General features: G+C 36.0%; 1 protein-coding gene across 3 annotated transcripts; it reads right to left on the bottom strand.

Annotated features, from left to right (window-relative positions):
- Positions 1-3,044: 3,044 nt before the first annotated feature.
- ppp1r13l (protein phosphatase 1, regulatory subunit 13 like) lies at positions 3,045-27,323 on the bottom strand. Of its 3 annotated transcripts, XM_051870402.1 has the most exons (14): positions 27,148-27,323; positions 16,466-16,551; positions 16,107-16,204; positions 13,922-14,522; positions 13,447-13,539; positions 12,437-12,513; positions 11,551-11,917; positions 9,187-9,644; positions 8,952-9,089; positions 7,346-7,479; positions 7,089-7,255; positions 6,533-6,726; positions 5,880-5,921; positions 3,045-3,998 (listed from the first exon to the last, which is right to left on the bottom strand). In XM_051870402.1, exons 2-13 carry the CDS (start codon positions 16,500-16,502, stop codon positions 5,889-5,891), a joined length of 2,397 nt encoding a protein of 798 aa, XP_051726362.1. In that variant the 5' UTR covers positions 16,503-16,551; positions 27,148-27,323; the 3' UTR covers positions 3,045-3,998; positions 5,880-5,888. The 3 variants fall into 3 exon arrangements, with proteins under 3 accessions (XP_051726362.1, XP_051726361.1, XP_051726363.1); XM_051870401.1 differs by lacking the exon at positions 5,880-5,921; XM_051870403.1 differs by lacking the exon at positions 5,880-5,921 and having other exon boundaries at positions 16,107-16,199; positions 27,148-27,303.

Genomic DNA, 27,323 nt, shown 5'->3' with positions numbered 1-27,323 from the left:
GCGTTAGTACGAAACCTCTATAGGGACGTGATGATGACAGAAAAAATGAGATGGGAGGAAAAGTTATATTTCAAAGCTTTCGGTCGCAAAACGTTTGTGTTCCCTTGGGAAACTTTGTGAAACTATTTTTTTTCCATTACCTTAGGCACTCCACACTTTTGTATAAAAAACAAGAGAGAGCAAATCCGCAAGGGGAAAGTAGTGCTGGCTTCAGTTACTCTGGTGTGCGGTCAGCGTTGCCATGAGCGACTGTGAATATCAGTATCTATGTCAATATATCAATGAATATCAATGTCTGACTGCTGATTGCTGCCTTTGACCAATCTGAATCAAGTATTTCAAAGAGTGGCATAATAAATTTGCATAAAGCTAGCTTCTGTTAAGTCACCATGAAATCAAAATGGACAATTCCTGTTTTTATGGAATACAGTAGTATTTATTATAGTGCAAATTATTATTATTATTATTTTTAAATCATGTGGCCTTATAATCTTTAATCAAAATAACTTGTATACAATAACCTGTCACTCACATGAGATCACAGCAATAGTAAACCACAATGATCCAATCAATTCCCCATGGCTAAAATCAAGTCCCGCCCTACATGTTTCATTCGGATACCTTATGCTGAGTTCCAGACAGCTTGACATTTGGATTTTTCCCACCTCGTTCTTGGAAATAGTCTGGAACGCCACTCAAAGTCGGATATTCGACCTGTGAACTCGGGGAAACTCGATCATTTGGCGTCACTTCCAAAATGGCGGCAAGTCCTACTTCCAATTACCTTAAACTTAAATTAACATTAGACATTAAGTTTATTTAACAACATCTTCGTTTTTGCTTTTCGTCAGCTGTTTTCAAAGCGATTTTATGTTTTTGCCATAATTGACTCAAAAACACGATATGCTCTCGTTGTGTCGTGGCGACATCATGTGGTCAACATGTGAACGTGACGTTGGACAATTAATGTGTAATATTCCCACATCCAGCCTTGTCTGGAACGCTGCATTACAACAGGGAAAAAACACAACATTTTATTTTGACTTTACGAAACTTTCAGTCTTGTGACAAGACGAACACTGTAAACAATACTCGTTTAGGCCTATACTGTGTGTTAGTATGAACCTGCAATTCAACTTTCTTCTCTTTCTCTAAAGTTTTCTCTCATACAGTATGTCTCTTACCGATTTGTGTTCTTCTGTAATAATCTGGCAGGGGTCAGAAATCGGAACAGCACCTGGAATCGTTTCACACGCAAAAAAAGCGCCAGTTACTTAAACTTAAGCTCGTATGACTAGAGCGAGATCGCGGAGTGATACGAGAAACATGAAAGTAGTACCGGTACTTATGAGTGGCGATATATTTATTATAAAAATATTTAAACAATAATAAATGATATTTACTACACACTTGATAAAAAAAAAAACATAACTTAAAAAAGCCTTTTTTAAGATTTACAAATTTGAATTGAGTAGTAAAATTCCATCAAATAGACCCTTTTTTTTTTTACAGACTGTGATGACGCGTTTTAACGGTCATCAATATCGCGGATCTTGTAAAGTTTTTTTTATATTTTCATTTTTTTTAATGTATGAACATTTATAACACTATAATTAGTATTATATTACCTTTGCTTCAAATTAAAAAAAAAAAAAAAAAAAATAGTTAAACGCTGCTGAGGGTGTTTCTACAGCGGATATGGGAGTGACAGTAAAAATGACATCTTTCTCTCATCTGACTGCAGTTATCAATCGCTCTTTATTTTCTCCCTCTTTTTGAAAGTTGCTAAAACACTATTGTGGAGTTTTTCTTTTGCTATTTGCGCAAATTGAAACACAAAAAAAATATATTTAATGAAGTCTCTCATTCACTGCTATAAAAGTTTATGACTTCCGCTTCTGAATGAGTAAAAAAAAAAAAAAACTAGAGCTCAATAAAACATTTTGTATAAATCTTAATGGGACAAGGGAATGCACTATTTAGTTTATGTGATTCGTATTCATAATTTGTTTTTTTTTACGTTTACAAATACAAATCACATAAACATAAGGTAATGGTCCATTCCCTTGTTCCATTAGGCTAAGTCTAATATTTCTTAATTCAGAATACGAATAATATGTAAGGATTAAAAAAATAAATATATGTAATGATTATTCATTTCAATTTGATGGAATTTAATATACAACTGAAATTCATGAATCTTAAAAAAAAAATTTAAAAAAAAGATTTTTTTTTTTTTTACATTTACATTTTTGAGTGTATAACAATCTCACCATGCACTAAGGACATCTGCCTTTGTTATAAAAGTAGATACCTTCGCTCCATACACGAGTACCCAGCTGTGACTATTATAGTGCACAGTGATGTTTACTCAGTCCATGGCTCTCAGAACACTGTATGCAGAAGAACAAAGCCCCTCGAGGCTTATGTAATCTTACCACAAGCATAAAGATATTACAAGTAAGTAGAAAATAAAAGCTTTGGATGACACTCCAGTTCTTCCAGTGTAGGTGGTGGTTTTGTGTTATTAACAGGCTATGCCCAGAATTATATTTGCATATAAGTATATGAAATTCTTTCATCGCATAATGTCAGCATACATATGTGGTGGAATCTATCTGATAGCAGGCTGATCAAAAGAATCCTCTGGAACTTAATTAACAAGATTAATTACTAGCTTGTTTAGCCTTAATTAATCCAGAGTAAACTTAATAATGCTAAATAATTGATTAATCAAATGTGCTTCAGATTATATATTCCCCTTCTCTATAGAATTTAAAACTCATTAATCAAAATGCATTGGATTTATACCTGACCAAGAGGTTGAAGAAAATTAGGCTCGTATATCATTTGCAAAAAAAATAAAAAATACAAATGCTGCTTGGGTGACCTCTAGGGGTGATGGGTGCAAATGTGTTTATAGTGTGATATTAAATCTGACTGAGCTTTGCCCTCTGGTGGCTTGGATGCAGTGTAGTCCTGTGTGCAAAAAGCTTTATTAGCAATTATTATGTATGTCCTGTAAAGAATCAAACAAACCACAATTGTACAATTAGTATTTATTTATGTTTCTTTTGTGCAAGAGTATTACAGAGAGTAACAATTTGTCATTGTCTTCTTAACAGTCACAGTCAGTGGATTCAACAAGGCTAATCAAACAAACACTTGCGCACACACACACCTCTAAAACAAACTTCCCTCACAACCCACATGTAGAGCATATTGTCATGAGAAGAAAATGTTCACTCATATTTCATACTACATAAAGGTCACTATGAAAACAGAGATAGAAATAGCAAGTTAAAAGTTACATTAAAAAAACGTTTTGGTATGGAATACTGTAAAAAAAAAAAATTGAAGCAGAGTTAGGACACCATTCGAATGTATCTCTAAAAACCCTTTTTGTATTTATGTAACATTACTGATTAACAACTGATAAAACTAACATGCAAAATATGCATAAAAAAGCAATACTGACAGACTGATGAGTTCCTTTCTGCTCACTGCTGAAAATCATTAATTAAGACAGAGAATGAGCCTTTCCAAACAAACAAATAATGAGAACTTTCATGCATTTATTATCAAATCCAGTCCAGTTTGCTGATACGATGAAACTGAATCCCTATTCTCAAATGAAATAGGTGGCATTCTCTGATTTATGAGCTAAATTGTTCTTAATGACAGTTTTTCCTATTGGTAAAGTCTATATAAACCTACATATCCACTATTCCCAGTGAAGTGACTTTGTCAAGGTGTTCTTATAGTGAAAACTGAACTGAAATTGAAAACAAAATTGCTCTGCAGTGTGCATGTTTACAATCCCATAATACAAAATTTAAAGGGAAGAAAGAAGTGAAAAACTCATACTCATATTCAAACACACATGTGAAACCTGTGTTCAGACTTGGCTGGCATTATTCAGATGCACTGATCACTTATTTCTCTTATGTTAGAGGATGGGTTCAGCAGAGTGACTTAGGCCGCACTTTTGGAAAAAGCTGCATGAGAGAGAACAAGAAAGACCTTTAAAAATTAAGGGAATGTATGAATGACAAAAGGTTGCTACACTTGACCAGACAAACAGCATTTTAAACATTGTAGTGAAGGAAACCAGCACATATTTTGTATTTTAATTTCTTCGATAAGCATTGTAGAAAGACTTTTTTTGGAAAAATGTCATACTGTACCAGTTTAAATGGCTTTTGGAACATGGAATCTGGTTTGTTGCTAGTCCAAGGTGGTCTACTAGCTTTAATGGTGCAGTAAGCGATTTTTTTAAAAAACACTATTGATATCTGAAACCAACCCAAATAAACACACCCCTCCCTGAGATGGTTGTTAGTCGCCGGCAGCACAGCAGCTCCAGACAAACAATGACACTCAAAACTGTCATGTTACTGCAGCTAACACAACAACAGCATATCCTGGTTCTGTGAAACATCGCAAAACATCGCAAAACTAACGATATCGAGCAGATACAACGCAATCTCTGCGTCCGTTTAATATTAACGTGGGTCCTAAAGCTCATGCCTGATCACCTTTTTCCAGTGATATTCCTCTGATCTTTTCTCTTTTGTAATGTCTCTCAGCCATTTCTCTTTCTACAATTATTCTTCAAATCTCCATCTCGCTCACTCTCTCTCCTCCCCATCACGAGAGGACACACCCCCTATTGCTGATTGGCTCACTCTCCTCCCCCATCATGAGTGGACACGCCTCCTACTGCTGATTGGCTACAAGACTGTTGTACTGCTCGATCTGATCCACTTTAAACAGCGTTTCTTAGAAATCACTTACTGCATCTTTAAACAGCTGAAAAATGGTCAATTTCAGTCTCGTATTTTGCAGCAAGTTTATTTCAGTATCATACAAAATATTGTTATAAATGGTAAACTGGAACATTTTCTAAACTATTAAGGTACAGTCACTTTAGCAACATTTCAGTGAAATTTTGTGGGCAAAAAATGTCTATTGTCAATAGTGTAGGGATGCATGAAACACAACAGAAGTCATTTTCAAACCAAGCAGCTTTCTGTTGATCAATGCGGTGAATTCAAACTTGAGCACAAGCAAAATCTGCGTGAGGAACTTTTTCACCTTAAGGCAAATCTCCAGATTGTGCAGATTCCTATTTAAATGACTGTATATAACCTGCAAAAGTTCGGCAAACAACAGTAAGTGTGACTGCACCGCCCTGTGAAAAACTGTGGTACATGTACTTACTATAGTAATAACTACAGGTGGGGGGGGGGGGTTGATTCATATATGAATCGCGATTCTATCTTCTACCGATTCGAATCGATTCACAAATTTAAAAAATTGATTTTCTAAAGTGTTACACTCATTTAACTTTGCAGAACTACTTAAAGTTATTGACACGTTACATTGTTATTAATCACAATAAGCCGCGAACAGGACTCACAATTATGTCAAAATGCACATTGTGTGGAGTATTCATTTAAACACAGTCTGTTATCTCCTACGCGAACGTAAACAGTTAGGAGAAAATCGGATGTGTAACAGTCTATTAGATCCGTGCATTTGTTCTTAAAGGGACAGCAGCCTCATAAACTGGTGCCGTCTGTCATTAATGTTAATTAAAAAAAGAAATCACTCACTGCTTTTGACTGAATCACTTTTGTATCTTTAATATAAATCAATTTATATTTAATTCATACAGTGAAGACTGTATAGTGTTTTATTTTTACATTTAATTATTAAATTTCTGTAGTATTTCATACTACATGTTAAATAAACCTAGACTGCTGTATCTGAAAATCTTAAAGTTTATATAATTTGTATATTTTTTATTGGATTTGTCCAATTGTTTGCTTCTTTGTTCCTATTTTTAATATCAAAAATAAAATAAAATTGCCTGCCTTGCTTTATTACAGAAGACTGCCAGTCATGTGTTGGGTTGACTAAAATGGGAAGAAAAACAAAATAAATTTCAAGGTTCACATTTATTTCAGTGGGATTTTTTTTTTCTTTAAGACCTATTAAACCGTCTACCGCTGACAAATAGGAAAAGTAACACAAAAACAGTCAACTAGAATCAAATCTATGCATATATCGAATCGACTTAATTCGAATCCTGAGGTACCAAAAGATTCCCACCCCTAGTAATAACAGTAAATTATGCCACTAAACCAAACAGAGCAAACCCTAAACTGTAACGACATCACATTAAAATAAAGTGTAAACAAAATTATTCAAATGCCCTTGCATATTGTCTAAAATATTTTTAGTTTTAATTACCAGAAACTGGGAGTGTTGATGTATTACATTAAATTAATAATCACAATTCATTTAGTGATTCCAGAAGATCAAAGTTTCTGATTCACTATGTTCTTTAATAAAAACAATAGTTATTTAAGAGGAAAAAGAAATATCTTGATTTGTGTTTTCAGCATTTTAATTAAGTTATACATTTTATATATAATTAAATAATATTTTAAGTTGTCAAGTGCCCCCCTTAGTTGAGAACCATTATATTAGACCATTATTTTTCTTAGAAATGAGCTCTTCTTACCCCAAAGTAGTTGTCTGGTACGAAGCCCTCTCTGCCACACAGTGAAGCCCACCACCAGTCCACCCCCTCAGGCTTCTGCAGGATGGTCACCATGTCTCCTTCCTTGAAGCTCAGTTCGTCTGGAGCCTGGGCAGGATATCCCCATAGAGCGTACACCACCCCACTGTTCTCTACGCCCATTGCTTCCTCAACACCTAAACAAAAACACACACATGAATCTGCACAATGGTGGCTGCAGCAAATTAAACTGCGACATACATGACTGTGTTCAAACTACTTGGTGTTTGTGAGTTAATAAGGGTGTATTGCAGCATGTCGTCTCCACCCAATAGTTTATCACTTTGCTGACTTGTAATAACCGTTGTTTTCAACTAATCCAACCCATATGAGCGGATGGTGCAAATAACTCAGGAATGTACAGGTCATTGTGACATGCTAAATTTAAAGCTGGGAGTTGACAAACATGTAGGCGTTACTCCTGTAAAAACTTGAGTTGCGCCATGTAGCTTACCTCTGTACACAAGTAACGTCTGTTTTCTCATTACATCATCCTCACCTCTCAGGAAGCTCTCACACTCCTCGAAGCCCTCAGCATATGGGTCACACTTCTGTGATGCTGTGGCCCCGTCGCTGTCTGTTACGGCCATCACTGCTGCTCCGTTCCGAACCAGAAACTCACACATTTTACGGTCATTACAGGATGCAGCACAGTGCAGTGGTGTCCTGCCAATGAGATGAGAGTGAATATAGTGTATATACTTATGCAAATACATAGGCACATGCTAAATACACTTGTTAAATTGATCATCTCACCATCCGTGACTGTCCGGAGCACTAACATTAGCCCCTATCCGCACCAGGAACTCCACCACTGGGTAGTGTCCACCACAGATGGCATTGTGAAGGGCTGTGATGCCTTCATCATTAGACTGGCTTGGGTCACTCATCTGTACAGGGACACACAAGTGCACTATTTATTTACAAATAGCTTTAAGCTTTAATTTTTAACTTGTGCAAATAAATAAAAATATTTACATTCAAACTTAAATACATTAACTCTTTTCCTGCCAGTGTTTTTTTTTTTTTTTTTTTTTTTTTTAAATTGCCAGCCATCGCCAGCATTTTTGATAATTTCCACAAAAATTTCATGGCTCCCAGGATATTTTGTTGTATGAATATAGGAACAAGCAATATAAAAAAAAAAAATGTTTTATTCTAGCTTCATGCATTCTTTTTTTTTTTTTAAATCAAGAAATGTGGGTAAGTTTCATAAAAACAAATGCAACATTTTGAGCTGAGAAAATCGCATTTTTGTCAAAGACAACATCGTGCATAAGCAATGCTTTTATCGCTTGTTTCTGCTCCTTTTTTGCCTGTGTTTTGATCTGGAGATTCTCTACTCTTTCAGAAGTTACATAGTAGCGCCCCCTACCATATAACAGTGAAAACACGGAAAGCCAGAAAATGAAGCATCGTCTCATAAATGACGGAAAATTCCTTCAATGTGGTGGGGAAGTGTTGTCTCATAAATGACGGAAAATTCCGCCAATGTGGTGGGGAAGTGTTGTCTCATAAATGATGGAAAATTCCGTCAATGTGGCGGGGAAGCGTTGTCTCATAAATGACAGAAAATTCTGTCAATGAGGTGGGGAAGCGTTGCCTCATAAAAGACAGAAAATTTTGTCAATGAGGCACGGAAGCGTTGTCTGTAAATGACAGAAAAAAAATTCTGTTAATGGCAGGGAAACATTGTCTCATAAATGACAAAAAAATTCCGTCAGTGGTGGGGAAGCGTTGTCTCATAAATGACGGAAAATTCCATCAAGGTGGCGGGGAAGCACTGTCTCATAAATGACGGAAAATTCTGTCAATCGCGGGGAAGCGTTGTCTCATAAATGATGGAAAATTCCGTCAATGGCGGGGAAGCGTTGTCTTATAAATGATGGAAAATTCCATCAGTGGTGGGGAAAGAGTTAAATATAACACATCTCAAGACTAGGGCATTCACAATATCAGACTTTCACTACATGATCATAATGGCCAAAAGAAATTATGACGATAATGATTTTATTTCTGTAGAAATTTTTTTTGGTAAAAAATGCTATCAGTCAAATATTTTTCCAAAATATATATATATTTTTTTCTGTTTTACGATGGATAGAATATTGCAACCTACCATGTTGGAGTGTCATTTTTTAAATATTACGGTTATTGTTAATGATGATATATTGCGACACCCATACTCAAGACCCTGCGTTCCGATCTATTCAGTTGTGCGCTGTCTGTTTTTTAGCATTTATTGTTATTTGCTTTTGCCCCAGACTGAAAATAACCCTATACAATGCTGATGCAAGTTGCCAGCAACTCTAAGCAACTATACTGCAAGGTACCACCCGAATGCCAAAGCAGTGAGACATACCTCCTGTGCAGCCCTCTGTACAGTTTCCAACTCTCCTACTAAGGACCCATCCAACATCAGAACCAGTGGGCTCAAGTGAGCTCTACGGCTGGCGGATTTATTGCCTTTGCTGCCCTTCCGTAAGATTGAGTGAATACCCTGTAAGAGCAGATAAGATTGAATAAAGCAGATTAAAATCAAATATCCTCTTAACTGTCACTGGTGTCTACTGTTACTGAGCAATATGTAATCTCACCTTCTGTTGAGGAGAGACCTGTATCTCTGTGATTGGTATTGGATCTGTTGTCACAGCAGACTTGGTACTCTCTTCTCCATCTGAAGAGCTGCCACTTTCAGCAGCTGGTTCTTCCTTGATGCGGATGGGCTTCCTGCGAAACAGTTTATTCATCATCTGCTTGTAATGGTTGGGCTGGGAAATGGGCATGTTATGCAGAGTCTGGGGAACATCGACTGAGCCGCGTCTTTTCAGGGCCCTGGGGAACTCGGCCCGAATGCGCATCACTTCGTCTAGGTCCGTGCCCAACTCTGCCTGCGGAGCCACTACGGGCTGCAGACGTGTGGGGCTGAGAGGACGAGGAGGCATCTCTGAATCCTCCACTCTAGCCTCTTCATCTGGTTTCATGTACACAGGGCCTTCTGTTTTACTTGTGTCTTGTTTCTCAAGCTCAGCATCAACATCTCCAGGGTGGAGTACTGTTCATAAGAAAACAAACAAAAAAAATAGCATTTTAAATTGCAAATAATGGTGTCCATAATAATAGTAAACATTTAAAAATGTAGCTGCATGTGCCAAGTTCTTTAAAATGTGATCTTTGTATTAATGGTTTTCAAAATGCTTCAATTTAATGACTAAATTAAATTATGTAACCATTAATTTAAAAGCAATAACACATTTTCTTGATTACACACATAATCAGTGTTTTCAAAAGAAAAATGTAAATAGATTTTAAGAAAAAAAAAATTGTTTGTTTTTACAAATAAATTATTAATTTACAAATGTCTTAACTTTTTGGAAAGTTGCACAACATGACATTTTAAAACTAAACTTTACAATAAGGTACCATTTGTTGAGTGATACATTTGTTACAGTATTTATTAATCTTTGTTAATGTTAGTTAATAAAAATCCAGCTGTTCATTGTTTGCTCAGTGTTAACTAATGTTAACAAATACATTTGATTTTAATAATGTATTAGTAAATGTTGAAATTCACATTAACTAGGATTAATAAATGCTGTAGAAGTATTGTTAATCATTAGTTCATGTTAACTAAAGTAGTTAATTAATGTTAACTAAAGAAACCTTATTGTAAAGTGTTACCTATTATATGATTTTGTAATAGACTTACTGACCTTAACATACAGTCATGAGGGGTCCACTCTATGATATAATTTCCTGTGTGTGTGTGTGTGTGTGTGTGTGTGTGTGTGTGTGTGTGTGTGTGTGTGTGTGTGTGTGTTGGTTGAAACATGATTTTGATTTGGCAGACAGTGTTTCAAATAATAATACATATTTTTTTTAAAAAAGTATAAAATTAAATATTAAAATATTAATCATCAGTTAAAAGAAAATAGGAATAATAACAGACTCTACCAAACTACACAAGATTTTATTTCAAGGAATTAATTGTAAGCATTATTTTAGTTTTTAATTGACTTCATGCCTTCAAAAACTATCAATATGAATTTTAATTCAGAAATTAAAAACAGGCTCATGAAAGGTTTATTCAAGTCACTATGGGCCCATCATACACCCGGCACAATGCACAATGTTTTTCGCTAGTTTCAGCCAGATGCAGTTATCATTTCGACATCCAGCACCCACGTTGTTTAAATAGCAAATGCACTCGCGCCCATCTGTTCGCCCATGGGCGTGCTGGTCTGAAAACAAGGTGCATTGTTGGCGTGTTGCTATTTTAAGGCAACTGAAAACGACTGCAGTATTTTTTTCGTTATTTAAAGGGCGTGTTAGTAATATGCACCTGTAGGTGGGTGCACAACGCACGTATACTCTGCTTGTTACACACACAGGGATGCGCAGCAGCACACAAACATGCCAAATATTAAAAATAAAAGGATTACAATGTATAAGATTATTATTGTGTACATAAAGATAAAAATGCCTACATGTCATAATGGATAGTCATTGCATGTATCAGAATTACCTATTTGCAGTAATGACGAATTAAATTGGCTAATTATTTGACCAATCATGGCAATACACACATGTATTTAAACTGACTCGTCAGGTTGAGGGTGTCTTTATTCCGCCATGGATCAAGCGCACCAGGCTTTTAAAGGGAATGGGAGATGACACTCTCATTGGTTTATTGCACGTTATGCCCAAAACACACCCATTACTCATTAAGAGACAACCCTTTTGGACCATGCGCCTGGCACGGAGACCATTTTTTCCGAGGTTAAACTAGCAAAAGTGGATTCGAACACGCCTTAAGTGCACCTGTGCCATGCGCTTCAGACCATGAGCTTAGTTTGTTAAAATAGGGCCCTATATGCAGATCAAAAAAAGGGTGTCAAGTCATTGACCCATATGTGAGTGAGTGCTCATTGGCAACACTCATGACATCTGGTTGCAGGTACCTTCTCTATAGTAGGGAGGTTGTCTTTGAGCTTGCTGAGGTTGAGGTGTCTGATTTGGTCGCAGGTACTCTCGGGGCAGGGGAAGTTGTTGGTGGAAAATTCCTTGCTGGAGCTCTCCCATTGGGCCAAGGGCGTATCTTCTGGTAGCTGCAGCATAGTAGGGGTTCTGGAGCCTCATAATAACGGAAAGCGGGATAGGCTTGTGCTGACGAACTCCAGAACTCGCAGGTGGAATGGCGATACGGGAAATGATTGGCTGAGGGGCGTAAGGTGAACTGCTGCTTGAGGTGAGGTCAGGGGGCATTGAGATACGAGTGTTTCTCGGGAGCGAGCTGTGAGATGATGGGAGTGAACGGGTAATGGTATCCTGATGACAGAGACAGAGAAAGAAACTGTGAGAATTAGAGGATGCATACTTTTTTTTCACATGCAACATCATTTTTCTCAGTCAGTTACACTGTATTATTATGTTGTTGTTGTTTTACACTATTTTATTTGTGTGTTATTTGTATATTTGTATATGTAGGCAAATGCTTTGATAGAATAGAGTACACTACAAATTAGGAAAAAAAAAAAAAAGAAAAATTGTCAGCGCAATATGGTAAGAACAGGAGCTTGTAAGAAAATGAGACGTTTCTTGGGAATTGTCTAAACTTGTTTCTTATACCTGGTAAGTCCTCAGACATAATTACTTATAAACTTTTTTTCATTGGTTGTTATGGTATTAACTAAGGTTTAGTATGGTATTCAGAATAAAACAAACATAAAAAAAGCAGTTGATCCAGAAAATTCAACAATGACATTTCACTGACATTTGCCCTGAGCAATATTAAGCCTGGCAAATGCACCAACAACCACTTTCATGCACATGCCAAAGTTTGCACACCTTGACGGAAGGAGGTGCGTCCAGGTTCGATTCTTTCCAGTTGCTGTTGGGTACAGATGGTCTGATCCAATCATTCTCTACAACACAAAGAAGAAAACATATAATCAAGGAAGAATTAACATTGAGAGAACGACTTGACTACTACAGATGATGATATGTGCTTGCAGTTAACCCTATATTGCCTGATGTTGCCTCTTGGTAACAAACCCATTTTCTTCACTTCGCAAGCACATGATATAGGGATAAAATTCTTAATAATGAAGGTATGACTTTGAATAAACCAATAAAAAAGCTTTTCTTTGTCATAATATAGCTTGGATTTTACACATCTTTAAAGATTGTGTAGAGGACTCTGAAAAGTACTCATTTTTAATTATTAATATTATTAAAGAGGACCTATAATGCACCTTTTCACAAGATGTAATATAAGTCTCTGGTGTCCCCCGAATGTGTCTGTGAAGTTTCAGCTCAAAATACCCCACAGATCATTTATTATAGCTTGTCAAATTTGCCCCTATTTGGTTGTGAGCAAAAACATGCCGTTTTTGTGTGTGTCCCTTTAAATGCAAATGAGCTGCTGCTCCTGGCCGCTTTCCAGAAGAGGGCGGAGCTTTAACAGCTTGTGCTTCGGTTGCTCAACAACAACAAAGCTGGAGAATCTCACGCAGCCAAAATGAGGATTGTCAGTAACGGTGTTCAGCCTTACATTGTTCAAACCGGAGTCGACACTGATGGAGAGACTCAGGAAGAAGTTACAACTTTTAGAATGAAACTGGACGTTTCTGAATGGTTAGTGGATAAATTTATGTAGTTGCTGTGGAGTTGATTCAACAACACTCTACTACAACAACTCTTTTTCTTCTCTAAAGCAGCCCAACATGGCCTCACTCCTTTTGTTGTGTGTTTCCAGGGGCAGGATTTATGTAATTTTGGGGTTTGTGATGTCACTAACCCGGGAAGAAGCTTGTTGTAGTCCTTAAAAAGCGTGCAAATTGTGCAACAGAACTTACTATCATAGGTGTTGTGAGGCTTTCTCTCGTAAGATACATCCAGATCTGTCTCGTTCCACTTGGAGGGGTTCTTCTGCCTCTGCATTCCCTCATCTGAAAGGAGAAGGAAGAAAGAACTGATGAGGGAACAAACAATAAACCAAAAAAGCAAACTTACAACCAAAAACCTTTGGACCCCACTATATACTCTTAAAAATAAAGGTTCCAAAAGGGGGTTTTCACAATAAATAGAAGAATCATTTTGGGCTCCCCAAAGATCTTTTCAGTAAACATTTCAGTTAAAAAAAAAAAACATTTTTTGAAGAAAAAGTGTGTGAAGAAAAATCTAAAGACCTTTTTCCACTATAAAGAACCTTTTTTCAATGGAAAGGTTCTAAAGATTCTTCATGGAACTGTAAATGCCAGTAAAGAGCCTTCATTTTTAAGAGCATACAGTATATTTATATACATTTGATACACTCAAAATCCCAAATACCCAATGGTCTGAATGGCTGGAAGTTGCGTGGTAACGTATTGGCTGATGGTTGAATAAGAGGCTGAGAGGAAGGAGCTCGATCCAACCTTGGTGACCTGAGCATCGAAGACATGGAGCTAGCTGAGGGCTGAAGCAAATTGCGAGATGTTTTGGTCTCGTATGTAGGGCTGGATAAGGGCGACAGTTCCCCATAGCTCAACGATCCTCTCGGGCTTCGATCTTGAGGCCTCAGCGGCATCTGTGTCGTTCGTCTCAATGTATTTGGAGACATATTAGGGGGTGTCTTTTGATCGAAGGAATATCGTGAATCTGAGATGTCTTTACGTTGCATGAAAGGGGAGTGCTGCTGGATTAAAGGACTGGGAGATGAAGGCCTAAATTTCATGCTGTCTAGGCTAGGTGCAGATGAAGATCGCATCGTGAAGGCAGGAGGATGGTCCAGGTCGGATTCTTTCCTGCTGCTGGTGAAGTCTGAGCTCTGGCTACTCGTGGTGCTCTGGGGGAAAGGGACACTTGTCCTGATGTTTTCATTTCCATTTTTGTTTGCGCTGTACAAACTGCTGTTGCCATTGCTGCTGCTCTGGGGTTTGGGGTCAGAACTCTACAATAAACAGAACAAGGAAAACATCATGATGTTGGTTTCAAAATACACTAGAACAATATTTTGCCACATATGCACCATCTAAAACTGTATTATGTAGATATAAACTATTTTGACATATTTTCAGGTATGAAGGATTAATTTATATTATTTAAAGGGGTCCTTGATTATGATTTCACTTTTTTAACTTTAGTTAGTGTGTTATGTTGCTGTTTGAGCATAAACAACATCTGCAAAGTTACGACACTCAAAGTTCAATGCAAAGGGAGATATTTTCTTTTACAGAAATCGCTTTTTAAGGACTACAACAAATGGCTGGTAGGGACTACAACGAGCCTCTTCCTGGGTTGGTGACATCACAAACCACAAAATTTACATAAACCCCGCCCCCAGGAACACGCAACAAAGGGGGTGAGGCCATGTTGGGCTGCTTTAGAGAAGAGGAAGAGTTGTTGTAGTAGAGAGTTGTAACCATGCCGTCATTTTACGCCGGACTGCTTCACAAACGAGGGTCAATTCAACACTGGATTTGCACAAAAGATTAACATGACGGCACATGCTAGTCGATGAGTTGAATCAACTCCGCAGCAACTACATAAATTTATCCACCAACCATTCAGAAACGTCCAGTTGAGCTCTAAAGTTCATAAGTCTCTCCATCAGTGTCAACTCCAGTTTGAACAATGTAAGGCTGAACACCGTTACTGACAATCCTCATTTTGGCTGCGTGAGATTCTCCAGCTTTGTTGTTGTTGAGCAACCGAAGCGTGAGCTGTTAAAGCTCCGCCCTCTTCTGGAAAGCGTCCGGGAGCAGCAGCTCATTTGCATTTAAAGGGACGCATAAAAACGGCATGTTTTTGCTCACACCCAAATAGGAGCAAATTTGACAAGCTATAATAAATGATCTGTCTATTTTGAGCTGAAACTTCACAGACACATTCTGAGGACACCAGAAACTTATTTTACATCTTGTAAAAGAGGCATTATAGGTCTCCTTTAATGATAATAATTCATGATAATTTATGATTTGGAAAATTAATTCAACATTAATAATAATAATAAATTTTCTTGAGCATCAAATCGGGATATTAGAATGATTTCTGAAGGATCATGTGACACTGAAGACTGGAGTAATGATGCTGAAAATTCAGCTTTGATCACACGAACAAATTACATTTTAAAATAGAAAACTTTAAATTGTAATAATACTTCACAATATTACTGTTTTCATTGTATTTTTAGCAAATAAATGTAGCCTTGGAGAGAAAAAAAAAAATATATAAATATAATATGTATGTTACTTTTCCTAACCCTAGATGTAATTGGTTGCTGCGTTGTTTGTATTTTATTTTGTAGTTGTTTTGCAGGTCATTTGAATAGTACTGATATTACTGAAATAAAATATATATTTCAACAAGTAAAACTATGTAGTCCATATAGTTTCCTGATTAACATGAAATTATAAACTGCATGAATAACGATTATATATGTGTATCGTATTGCACCACAAAATATTATCATCACTGCTTGAAATGTCAACTACCAAAATAAGATAGCAAAACGGCTCAGTCTTGTGATCTGTACCTGTGCAGTAGTGGCTTCCGACAAGAGAGAGCTGAACTCCCGTGACAGCTCATCCGCTGTAGCCAAAGATGCGTTCAGTTCATCGTTGATGGACTGAACTACAACATACACACACAAACATTGAGTAAACATACAATAGTGATTGTAAGCAGTCAGACAATTTGACAAACATGATGTAACAAGCCACTCCAGAATTATGCGGCACCTTATTTGCCCATTTGTAAACACTCACAAAGGACTGAAAAGTCCTAGCATGCTTAGACAAGTAACCATATTAAGATAACTGCTGCATCATGTCCTGTCCTACATTGCCTATGCATAGGAATGAAGCATAACTGATGGTGTACTGAAATACTCACACATCAAGTTGCTGCCAAAGCTGCCCTGGGAGTTCATGATGTTTGTGTTTCTGTAGATCTGTCCTCTAATTCATTCAACACACAGCCTGAGTGAAAACAGGAAGATCAGATCAATCTGTCATTTTTCCATGATAATCTCTAACAGCATACCTGATTCAGTTGTATCATTGTTAGGAAGTGAATGCTTTCGGACTCAAAACAGAAATATTAAATCACTTGTTCTCCATTTTATTATTTACTTATTTGATGCTAAATCACTTTTTATTTTATTTAGTTCTGACAGTAAACACTTCTTTAGTCCTTCTGACTATGTTGAACCTCATAAACACATTGTCACATGAACTAGTTTGTAACAACACTAATTTAAATCACACAAGCCATCTTTTCAACATAACATCTTTTTACTTTTGTCTAAATTTGTATTTTTTATTCTTTCTTTTTGTTTGCTGTTCAATTAAGTAGGCCAACAGTGTGACAAATTAATTTTAAATAGTAAAAATATAGTCTCCCAAATAATATAATCAGAAAAAAAGTGTGCAATAATTATACAAGAACTAGAAATGACTATATACATTAGTTTTATTGGAAATAAATTAATACTTTTATTCACCACGGCTGCATTAAATTGATCAAAAGTGACAGAAAAGACTTTTACATTGTAACAAAAGATTGCTATTTCAAATAACTGATAATATGCTGAAAATTTTTTAAATATTTGAAAACAGAAAACAACTACTTCAAATTGTAATGATATTGAAATGTAAACAATATTGCTGTTTTTATAGCAGTTTGATTAAATAAATGCAGACTTGGTGAGCGCAAAAAAGACAAAGAAAATCTTACCAATCCAAACTCTGAAACAGTAGCTTGTACATGCGTGTGTATAAAGCATCTTTATGACAGATTAATGAGTCATGATTATTCTGCAATGGTGAAGAAATAAAACAAGCCAAACCTACTAAAACTTTGACGTACAGCAGGACTTTCTAATGCATTCCAACACAAATGCCTTCAGAGAAACGCCCTGCAACCTCCAACATCTGTTGCTGCAACCCCTTCTTTACACTATAATTAACTGCTACTGAAGGCTGTTGAATCAAGAGCTACAACCCTGAAGCAAGTGACACTAGAAACATGCCGATTAAAGGGTTAGTTCACCCAGAAATTAAAATTCTGTCATTAATTACTCACCCTCATGTTGTTCCACACCCGTAAGATCTTCGTTCATCTTTGGAACACAAATTAAGATGTTTTTGATGAAATCCGATGGCTCAGGCTGAGGCCTGCATTGACAGCAAGTTAATTAACACTTCCAGATGCCCAGAAAGCTACAAAAGACGTATTTAAACAGTTCATGTGACTGCAGTGGTTCAAGCTTAATGTTATAAAGCGATGAGAATACTTTTTGTGCGCCAAAAAAACAAAAATAACGACTTTATTCAACAATATCTAGTGATGGGCGATTTCAAAACACTGCTTCATGAAGCTTCAAAGCTTTACGAATCTTTTGTTTCGAATCAGTGGTTTGGAGCGTGTATCAAACTGCCAAAGTCACGTGATTTCAGTAAACGAGGCTTTGTTACGTCATAAGTGTTTAGAAATTTCAATGGTTCACCACTGGAGGGCGTGACTTTGGCAGTTTGATACACACTCCGAACCACTGATTCTAAACAAAAGATTCGTAAAGCTTCGAAGCTTCATGAAGCAGTGTTTTGAAATTGCCCATCACTAGATATTGTTGAATAAAATCGTTATTTTGTTTTTTTGGCGCACAAAAAGTATTCTCGTCGCTTTATAACATTAAGGTTGAACCACTGTAGTCACATGAACTGTTTTAAATATGTCTTTAGTAGCTTTCTGGGCACTGAAAGTGTTAATTATCTTGCTGGCAATGGAGGCCTCACTGAGCCATCGGATTTTATCAAAAATATCTTAACTTGTGTTCCGAAGGTCTTACGGGTGTAGAACGACATGAGGGTGAGTACTTAATGACACAATTTTCATTTTTGGGTGAACTAACCCTTTAAAGCCATGTGTCTATATACTAGAACTATTATAGTTACTATATAATAGAACATACAGACATGTGGGCTGTGCATAGAGACAGATTTTATGCATATCTGAGTGAGTGACATAAGACATGTTTTGTTAGAATTTCACCCTCTGTAAGTAAAAAAACAAACAAAACAGGTGTGTATTAGTAATTTGTCTGTTCTTTGTGCAGTTTTCAATTATGTAAGTTCATCACTCATTTTACAAACAACATGCTACAACATGCAAATGTTGTCCTTTGTGAAACAATGACTTAAATATCATTAAGCTGATATTTGGTGAACTTTGAGTGGGAATGTATTTGTTGCTTCCCGGGCACTCATTCACTTCCATAAGCTTCTTTGTTCTGACACTTTCACTCTTCACAGTGTTGTAAACTGTGTTTGTCCGTACATGTACTTTTTGTGCTCTCTTTCCAAACAGCACATGTACTCAGGGCACTGACTCAAGCCCTCCATCTTGTTTATTTTGTCAAGCTCTATAGAGCATTGCCCGGTCGGGTCAAAAATGATATTTCAGTCAGGATTCAGGCCTCATCATAGCACAGAAACTGTGCTTGTTAAAATTACAAATTACTTACTTTTACTTTCTGACCAAGGCTGTATCTCAATACTAGTGTTACTTGATCTCAGTGATGCGTTCGACACTATAGATCATGAAATACTCTTAGATCGACTACAATATTACATTGGTATTCAGGGACAGACATTAAGGTGGTTTAGATAGTACCTTTCAGACGGTTACCATTTTGTTTATTTAAACGGGAAAAAATTTAAGATAACATCAGTAAATTAGGGAGTGCCACAAGGGTCTGTTTTAGGATCTCTGCTATTTTCAATTTATATGTTGCCACTTGGCAATATTATAAGAAAACATGGAATTAGTTATATATTTCATCATGACCAGATGAAATCTCTCTAAATTATCCAAGCTGGCAGAGTATGTTAAAGATATTATTAGAGGTATTATTTATTGGACCAAAAACCTGTACACAGAATCTCTTAGACTACAATCTGCATTTAGAAGGATATACTGTTACTTCATCCTCTACAGTTAAAGACCTGGGTGTTATATTAGACTGCAACTTGTCCTTCGAAAATCATATTTCATATGTTACAAATACTGCCTTCTGCAGGCATCTCGGCTTTGCGGTCTCCACCAATAAAGTTTTGGCATGTGGAACTCTGTGACTCAAGTGATTTCTTGCGAAGAGAAGACTTTTTCCACAACAGATGTTGTTTTAATTGTTTTTCTCAACTCAAAATTAATTTTCATGAATTCCAAACCTGTTGCGTGTTGTTTGGATTCATGCCCCAGCTCAATTTTATGGTAACACTTTACAGGTTTCATTTGTTAACATTAATTAATGCTGAAAAATATATTGCTCATTGTTAATTTATGTTAGTTTATGCATCAACTAATGTCAACAAATGAGACCTTATTGTAAAGTGTTACCACTATAGTTATCACTTTAATCTTTTATGATTATTTCTCTGAAAAAAAAAAAAAAAAAGTGCACATTTATAATAGTGGGCAGTCTGCAAACTCAAAACAATGCATGAGGCACCATGGGTGTGAATAATTTTTCTAATAATTCAATGGCCCGTCATCAGTTATTCCCTACATAACATACATCATCTAAATAATTATTGTATGATTCATGATGTATCTAATACAATAAATTAAAGAGACAGAAATAAGTAAATAACTATAACTTTTATACACAGATAGCCGCTCAAAGGTTTGTACTTCTTTTTGTTTAAAGAAGTCTTATGATCACCAAGACTGCGTTTATTTGATCACAAATACAGTAAAAAACATATTTTTACTGTTTTAGTATATTTTATTTATCCATTATTTTTATATGTAATTTATTCCTGTGATTAAATCATTACTCCAGTCTTCAGTGTCACATGATCCTTCAGAAATCATTCTAATATGCTGATTTGCTGCAAGAAACATGTGAAAGTTGTTATGCTTAATATTTTTGTGGAACCTATAATTCATTTTTTTATTATTTGACATTGAAATCTTTTGTAAGAGTCATGTATGTAAAAGTTTTACTGTAACCTCTGATAAATGTAATGCAATTTTGGCTGAATAAAAGTATTAAAAAACATCTTACTGACCATAAACTTTTGAACAGTATTATAGTATATATGTAATTACCTTCTGTTCAATGAGTTTCTCATTATTTTTAAAAACTAAATATAAACAAATTGCAGTTACGCACTGTGCAATCAATGTTGATATAATGCTTCTTTTTAACAAGATTGTGCAACATCTACCACATTAGGTGTTATTTCACTTGCACGTTGTTATGAATGCATCACGGTAACAAACAGGAACATTTCCAAGGACAGAACATCTAGTCACCCTTTTCCTAAAGCTCAACAGTCTTCAGCCCCCTCTATCTGTATTCTTACACACTCTCTTTTGTTCCTCATGTGATCTTAATCCCTGATCTCCACCTCTCACAGTCATTCACCCATTGAGAAGTTTTTTCAAGGCTTTGCTTGACTGATAATTTAGCACTTTTGCGGTGCCATTGGACTCGGATGGGTACAGCCAGCGAGCCTGGAATGTGAAGTTAAGAGTGACACAGGTTAATAATAACTCTCCTCCTGTGATGATAAGAAGACCTAGCCTATTCTGAGCCTGGGGCGGAAACCATGACTAAAAGGCTAAAACAGCCGTGCTTTCTACTGATGAATTAAGGTGTGGTGACAGAAACTCTCTCTTTCCCAACAGTTTCTTAATCAGTTACGTTTGTCCTTTGACCTGATCTGCATGTTTACTGAGAATCATTTATTTGCATCTTAAATTGTTTAATTTTGGTTTCTGTCCTATAAATATAAAAACAGGTTTTGATGTATTATTTATATAGGGCTGCAACAACTGATCAATAATAATCAATAATGAAAATAATTGACAATAGATTTGATTATCAGTTAATTGCTGTGCACTGTGCATAGAAAACATCCACCAGATTAGTGCATGTGTGTACCTTCGATCAGTTAACATTTAGTTTGTGCTTGTTTTTGTTTATTATATTTATTATTTTTTCATTTTTAATTTCTGCTTTAACCCTCTGGTATTGTTTAATTGTTTAATCACACTTATTTTGTTCGCGGTCAAAAGTGACTGAACACCTAAAATTATTTTTATTTTATTTTTTATTTTTTTGTAAAATCAATGTAATATATTCGTTGTTTAATAATATTTTTTCTTTTTTATTTTGAGAGAATTTTATGTTACTAATTAATATTTATGCAATAATTATGATTCATTTTTCCCCATTGAAAATGATACTTTGTTTTTCTTTTCTTTCTTTTTTTAAATTATTTTTCAATTAAACTGTATTTCATGTTAAAATAGAGACAAGGCCTTTAAAATCCAATTTTTGAAGGTAGATTAGTGCCATCAGGTGGGAGTAAAAAAAGAAAAGCATTTGTAATGCCATGTTGCAAGATGTGAAATAACATTTTTCTAAATGATTAAAATTAATACATTTTGTAATTAATTTTACTATAACTGTAATTAATTGATTAATTACAATAATTTATTGATGTTTCAAATAATTTATTATCACTATTTAAATGTTGTCATCCAATTAATCAAAGAAATAATCAACAGAATAATTGATTATCAAAATGATGCTTCGTTGCAGCCCTAGATTTACATTTGTAAAGAGTTAATACGTAGACAAGCTTAATCTTGTAGGCAAATCATTACAAAAACCAAAGAATAATAGATACGGATCAATCACTATCTACAGACGTGACAACAAATGTACATTTTGTACCAACTAAGCTGCACTTAAATCACCACACTTCTCCAGATGGTTAATTAAAAGCATAGTTCACCCAACACTGACGATGTGGTCATCATTTACTCGCCCTCATGTCATTCCAAACCTGACTCACTTACTTCTGTAGAAAGCCAAATATATTCTGAAAGACTTTATTGTCCAAGACGTCAATGGAGTTCACTTTTATTTTGAACCCAATTGCAATTCTTTTGTGTCAGACAGAAAAATTAAGTCATACCATATGGAGCGACATAAAAACTGAGTCGCAGTAATAATTATAAGTGAACATTCATGACACATCTCAGACATGACGCTATCCCGTGGTATTGAAACCAACAAAAGTTATCATTGTAGAGACCACAAAAGTGTTTTATGGTCTAGCTGATAAGAACAAACTAAGCCATGACTTCAAACAGCATGTAATAGGTTTGGAATTCATGTTGGACCTTGCCAAAAAAGGTGTATAGATTTATAACCAGCTGAAATGGAGCAGATAGGAGGCTCATCAGATTAAGAATATCAGTTACACAAATATGTAACCATTGAAAATTGGCCAAGTACAAAAGCTCAGCTCCTACAGTGAAAGGCATTGATTACATGGTTAATTTTAGATGACAATAAGTAGTGAAGCTTTTAGGATTTTGTTTCAAAACCTTGAAAGGCTGCTTCTGAGGGGGAGTGGACACTCGAGCAGTTCATTCTGTTCTCACCAACCTTTATCATGACATGGACCACTGACAGGACACAAAAGATCCAAATCCTATGAACCTCACCCAGCTGTCACAATTCACTCCTAAAACTGCGGGTGGAACGTTCCTGTGACTAAACTTTAAGGGAAAGTTCACCCAAAAATAACAATTCTGTCAACATTTATTCACCCTCATGTTGTTCTGAGCCACTAAGCCACTAAGGACACAGTAGTGTAATTTTATTTCTGAAGGGAATGTGTCCAGATAAATTCACCGACACGCTTAGAGCAATATTGTAAGTTAGCCTACTGAATAATACATTTTTAACAAGCAGAATACTACAGTCACGATACACATAGTCTCACTTTTAACTATGTATTCTAACTATTATAGTATTTCGAAGAACAAAAACATGAACTTTAACTATTGGCTTTACATCATCAAGTCAGCTGTCACTACTTTGGCGCGAGGCCCTGGAGATGTGCCAGGCCCTGTGCGGTCGCACGCTGGGCACAGCCCTGCATGCAAGTCATTTTACACCAGACTGCTTTGCATATGAAGGTCAGTAAAACACAGGAGTTGCAAAGAAGTTGATTCTCAAAGATGGATCGATACCAACTGTTCATGATCCAATTTCATTTACATTTCGTGATGTTTGCAAATTGTCTTTCTGAATGTGTTTTGTTAGCACGTTGCACTTAAATGTGGCTAAAGTTGTTTCTTACTGTATTCACGGACACCAGAGCCATGTTGTTATTTTTATTTTTAACCCAAAAACGCTTGTATAATTCATAATGCATCTTCATTCTTATTGAGTCTCTCCAACAGCACGCTAACTCATTCAGAATCGAATGTTAGCAAACATCCACAAAATACATACCATACCTACGTGATCTGATATGCTGCATCACGAACAGTTTGTAATGATCCATTTTGAGAGTTATATTTGTCGTGTGAGCTTCTCCTGTATTGTTTATGCCTCAGTGTATTGGAATCGCGAGCTTGGGGGCGGGGAGCACAAGCTCATTTGCACTTAAAGGTACACACACCAAATCAGTGCATTTATTTCTCCTGCCCCAAAAATAGGCAGATAAAACATGGTATAATAAAAAATCCATGGGGTCTTTTGAGCTGAAACTTCACAGACACATTCTGGGGACACCTGAGACTTATATTACATCTTGTAAAAATGGGCATAATAGGTCTCCTTTAATTATTCGGTGAAACCCACAAAAAGATATTTTAAAAAATGTCTACGACACTATTTCAACTAGGCTAAAAACTGAAAACTTTTTATGCACTTCGGCTGTTCACGACATCAGAGTTTTGGGGGCCTGAAAATGCAAACTTTTGAAAACGGGTTTCAAAGTGCAAGTTTTTGAAAACAATTACCATTATTGCCTCCGTGTAAGCTACAAAAACGCAAATTTGTGGAAAAGTTTACGTCATGCGCATTATGTGTTCATTCTATAAGCACGTAGTTGTTTTTTTTACAAAGTTACTTGACCAACTACTGGCCTGGCATTAATAATACAGCATTTTTAATTGTTTTCAAGGATCAGTATGAACGCGGATCATTTTGACAACGTTGCCGTCTATACGCGAAAAACGCAAACTAAAAACTTGCCGTTTTTGGTACATTGTTGTCATGTAAATGTACCCTAAATTATCTAATTTTCATTTTTGGGTGCAAAATAAAACTCCTATTATAGTGAAATAACCACAAAAACACAAAGACAGATGCAAAAACACACAGATCAACACCTGTTGAGTCTACTGTATCTCCTGACAAACAATCAACTCAGAAATCAAGATATTTTATCAGGTTCGGCTTAACGTTTTGGGTTGACACACAAGATTGGGGAGTGTCAGGCTAAAATTCAGACAATGACGGCCATCAGGGAACATTCTGACTAAACCCTGTTAGTCATCCTGATACCATGGCTGGCTTTTTAATAAAACTCACACTCTATCTGACCTACTATACTAGTCACTTCTGTATTTCTAAGAGGATGTTCGTTAATGTGCAACCCTGTGTAGAGAGCACAAAGAGTCTCAAATAACATTTGCCTCTGGAATCTCTCAAGTCTTCGGAATTACAAGCTTAACATTCCTTGTGAATCACACAAGATAACTAACATCCACCCTGACTCCGTCCAACCTTTAAAACATTAACCGCAGCGCACACAAAGACAGGCTGGCATGTGATTGAACCAACATGCAAATATGTTGGTTTATAAAGTGCAAAATGGAGCCAGAAAATCTCCAAACAAGTTGTAGCAGGACAGGATCAGATAGATATGCAGTTCAGCTGGTTCCGACAGCTTTAAGTCTAAAGGTAAATCAGGATGAATGCTGAAATTGGACCCATTCCCAACACCGTTCAAAAATCACATGAAGGTTGTCATTACTGACCTGCTTCAGAAGAATGTAAAGAACCACAGTGCTGATCAAAAGACGAGACATGTTTAACTCTACAAAGCCTGACAAACGGAAGTTTGTTGAACCTAAGGAAAATCTTAAAAAAAAAAAAATGTTTGCATATGTGTTTTAAGTTTTGTACCATATTTGATACATCAGACTTTTATAGCCCATGCAGTAAGAATATGGAAGATGGAAAAAAAACACCAAAATTTTATTTAGAGGCCCAAACAGAGTAAAATATGCAATCTAGTGCAGACATTGTTAGTTATATGGCCATAAAGTACAAAAATTCTGATAGCTTATAATGTAAATCAATGAGATCTTTATAGCAGTATAGCAAACTTACATAACATATTGTAATTATCAGTTGTCACTCTATATCTCCCAATAATATGTCTTAAAGACAGCATTCAAATCCTTATTTTTATGATCAAACCTCTATAATTTTATTGTATTTATATAATGCAATGCAATACAATTATGCTTGAGAGATGTACAAATAAACGTCTGTTGTGTCATATTTGACACATACAACTTTTGGCTCTCTTGCTGTTAATAAACAGCATAAACTTAGTCACTATTAAGACTGTGTCTTAAGAACTAGTTTCACCAACTTGCAGTTAACCAAGGGGTAACCAATGTTATTTTTCCAATTCCAATTACACCAATCTACCTTTTAATGTAACAGACTTTAAAAAATTAGGACCACTCTTCAAGAAAAGAAGTAGTGTCTTAACTTTTAAGACTAGTCTAAGTTGTTTATGCAACCGGCCCCAGATCTGCATTCGTCTTGCGGAAGAACACTGTAGCCGGAGCTACTTCTCGCTGTTTATGTGTATGACAAGTCATGCAGATACTGAGCTACTCTGCAGTGGTACGACCCGAACCAGTCTAAAATAGTCCGAATATAAACACTTATAATAGGTGTAGCATAGTGATTCAGGATAAGACAAAAACACATTTTGGAAAATGGATTCATGATGTACTCGCTCATTATATAATTTTTGTAAATTTTGAACACAAAAAAGTTACGGACAGCAGTTTTAATCTTACGACATTAAGGTGGACATTTTCAGAATTATACTAAATGCCTTTTACTTGCTAGAAGATCGTGTACAGGTTTTTCAGCAAAGTTTTGATCATGTGTATCATTTAGAGGCCTTAAATATCAAATATGATACAGCAGGCTTTATAGGGTTAAAAGTCCTCATGTATCCCAAGCGCTGTAACAAAAAGCAACTGGCTTTCATGTTGACAGGCCTTTATTCAGGACGCTTTAAGTAACTATTACTATTCTGAACAACACAACGTACTACATTATTACTAAATAAACAAGAGCTCGAATCAACTTTTGGGTTATTCAAAGACTTCATTCAGGTTGAATAATGAATAATATATTGTTCAGAGTACAGCTCAATGAGCACAGACTTCAAAAGCTTCTGCGTGCGTTTTCAAGACATCTGATTCCCATTAAAGCTTCTCTGACTCCTCCTCCTACATTTTCCAACACAAAGGCGCCTTAAAAACTTTAAACAAAGTACATATTTTAAAATATATAATACTTAAAAGGGTTCCTAAAAAGGGCCTGGCATAACGCAGACGACCGAGTCCACTGTACAATCCACATCGCCTTCTTAAAGCCATGTAAAACTGCTAGCTTAACTCTTAGTCAAAAGCACAATAATAACATAAATAGATTCCTGTACCTTGAATAGCTGTAATAGTTGTGTCGTTGTCGTGCTGTCCTAGAACGCTGAGCATGGATGTGTTACATGACTAGTTGGAAAACATTTCAATGGTGTTTAACTCTTGCCTGTGAAGTTCTGAGATATTCAGTCCAGCCCACTGCTTCTGAAACCCGACCCAGGTGTTTCAGACGCAC

This window comes from Ctenopharyngodon idella, chromosome 18 (assembly GCF_019924925.1).
Source record: "Ctenopharyngodon idella isolate HZGC_01 chromosome 18, HZGC01, whole genome shotgun sequence".
Classification (NCBI taxonomy): Eukaryota; Metazoa; Chordata; class Actinopteri; order Cypriniformes; family Xenocyprididae; genus Ctenopharyngodon; species Ctenopharyngodon idella.
The sequence above is the reverse complement of the archived record's forward strand: the minus strand, read 5'-3'. Positions and strand labels throughout refer to the sequence as shown.

Bases quoted from the DNA above. Each gene is read 5' to 3' on its own strand.
- ppp1r13l (XM_051870401.1), bottom strand. From the start codon at position 16,502: ATGAACTCCCAGGGCAGCTTTGGCAGCAACTTGATGT. The intron at 9,645-11,550 runs GTACCTGCAACC...TCTTATGAACAG, and splicing joins ACCTCCCTACTATAGAGAAG to TACTCCACCCTGGAGATGTT. The intron at 3,999-6,532 runs GTAAGAAGAGCT...TCTCTCATGCAG, and splicing joins TACCAGACAACTACTTTGGG to CTTTTTCCAAAAGTGCGGCC.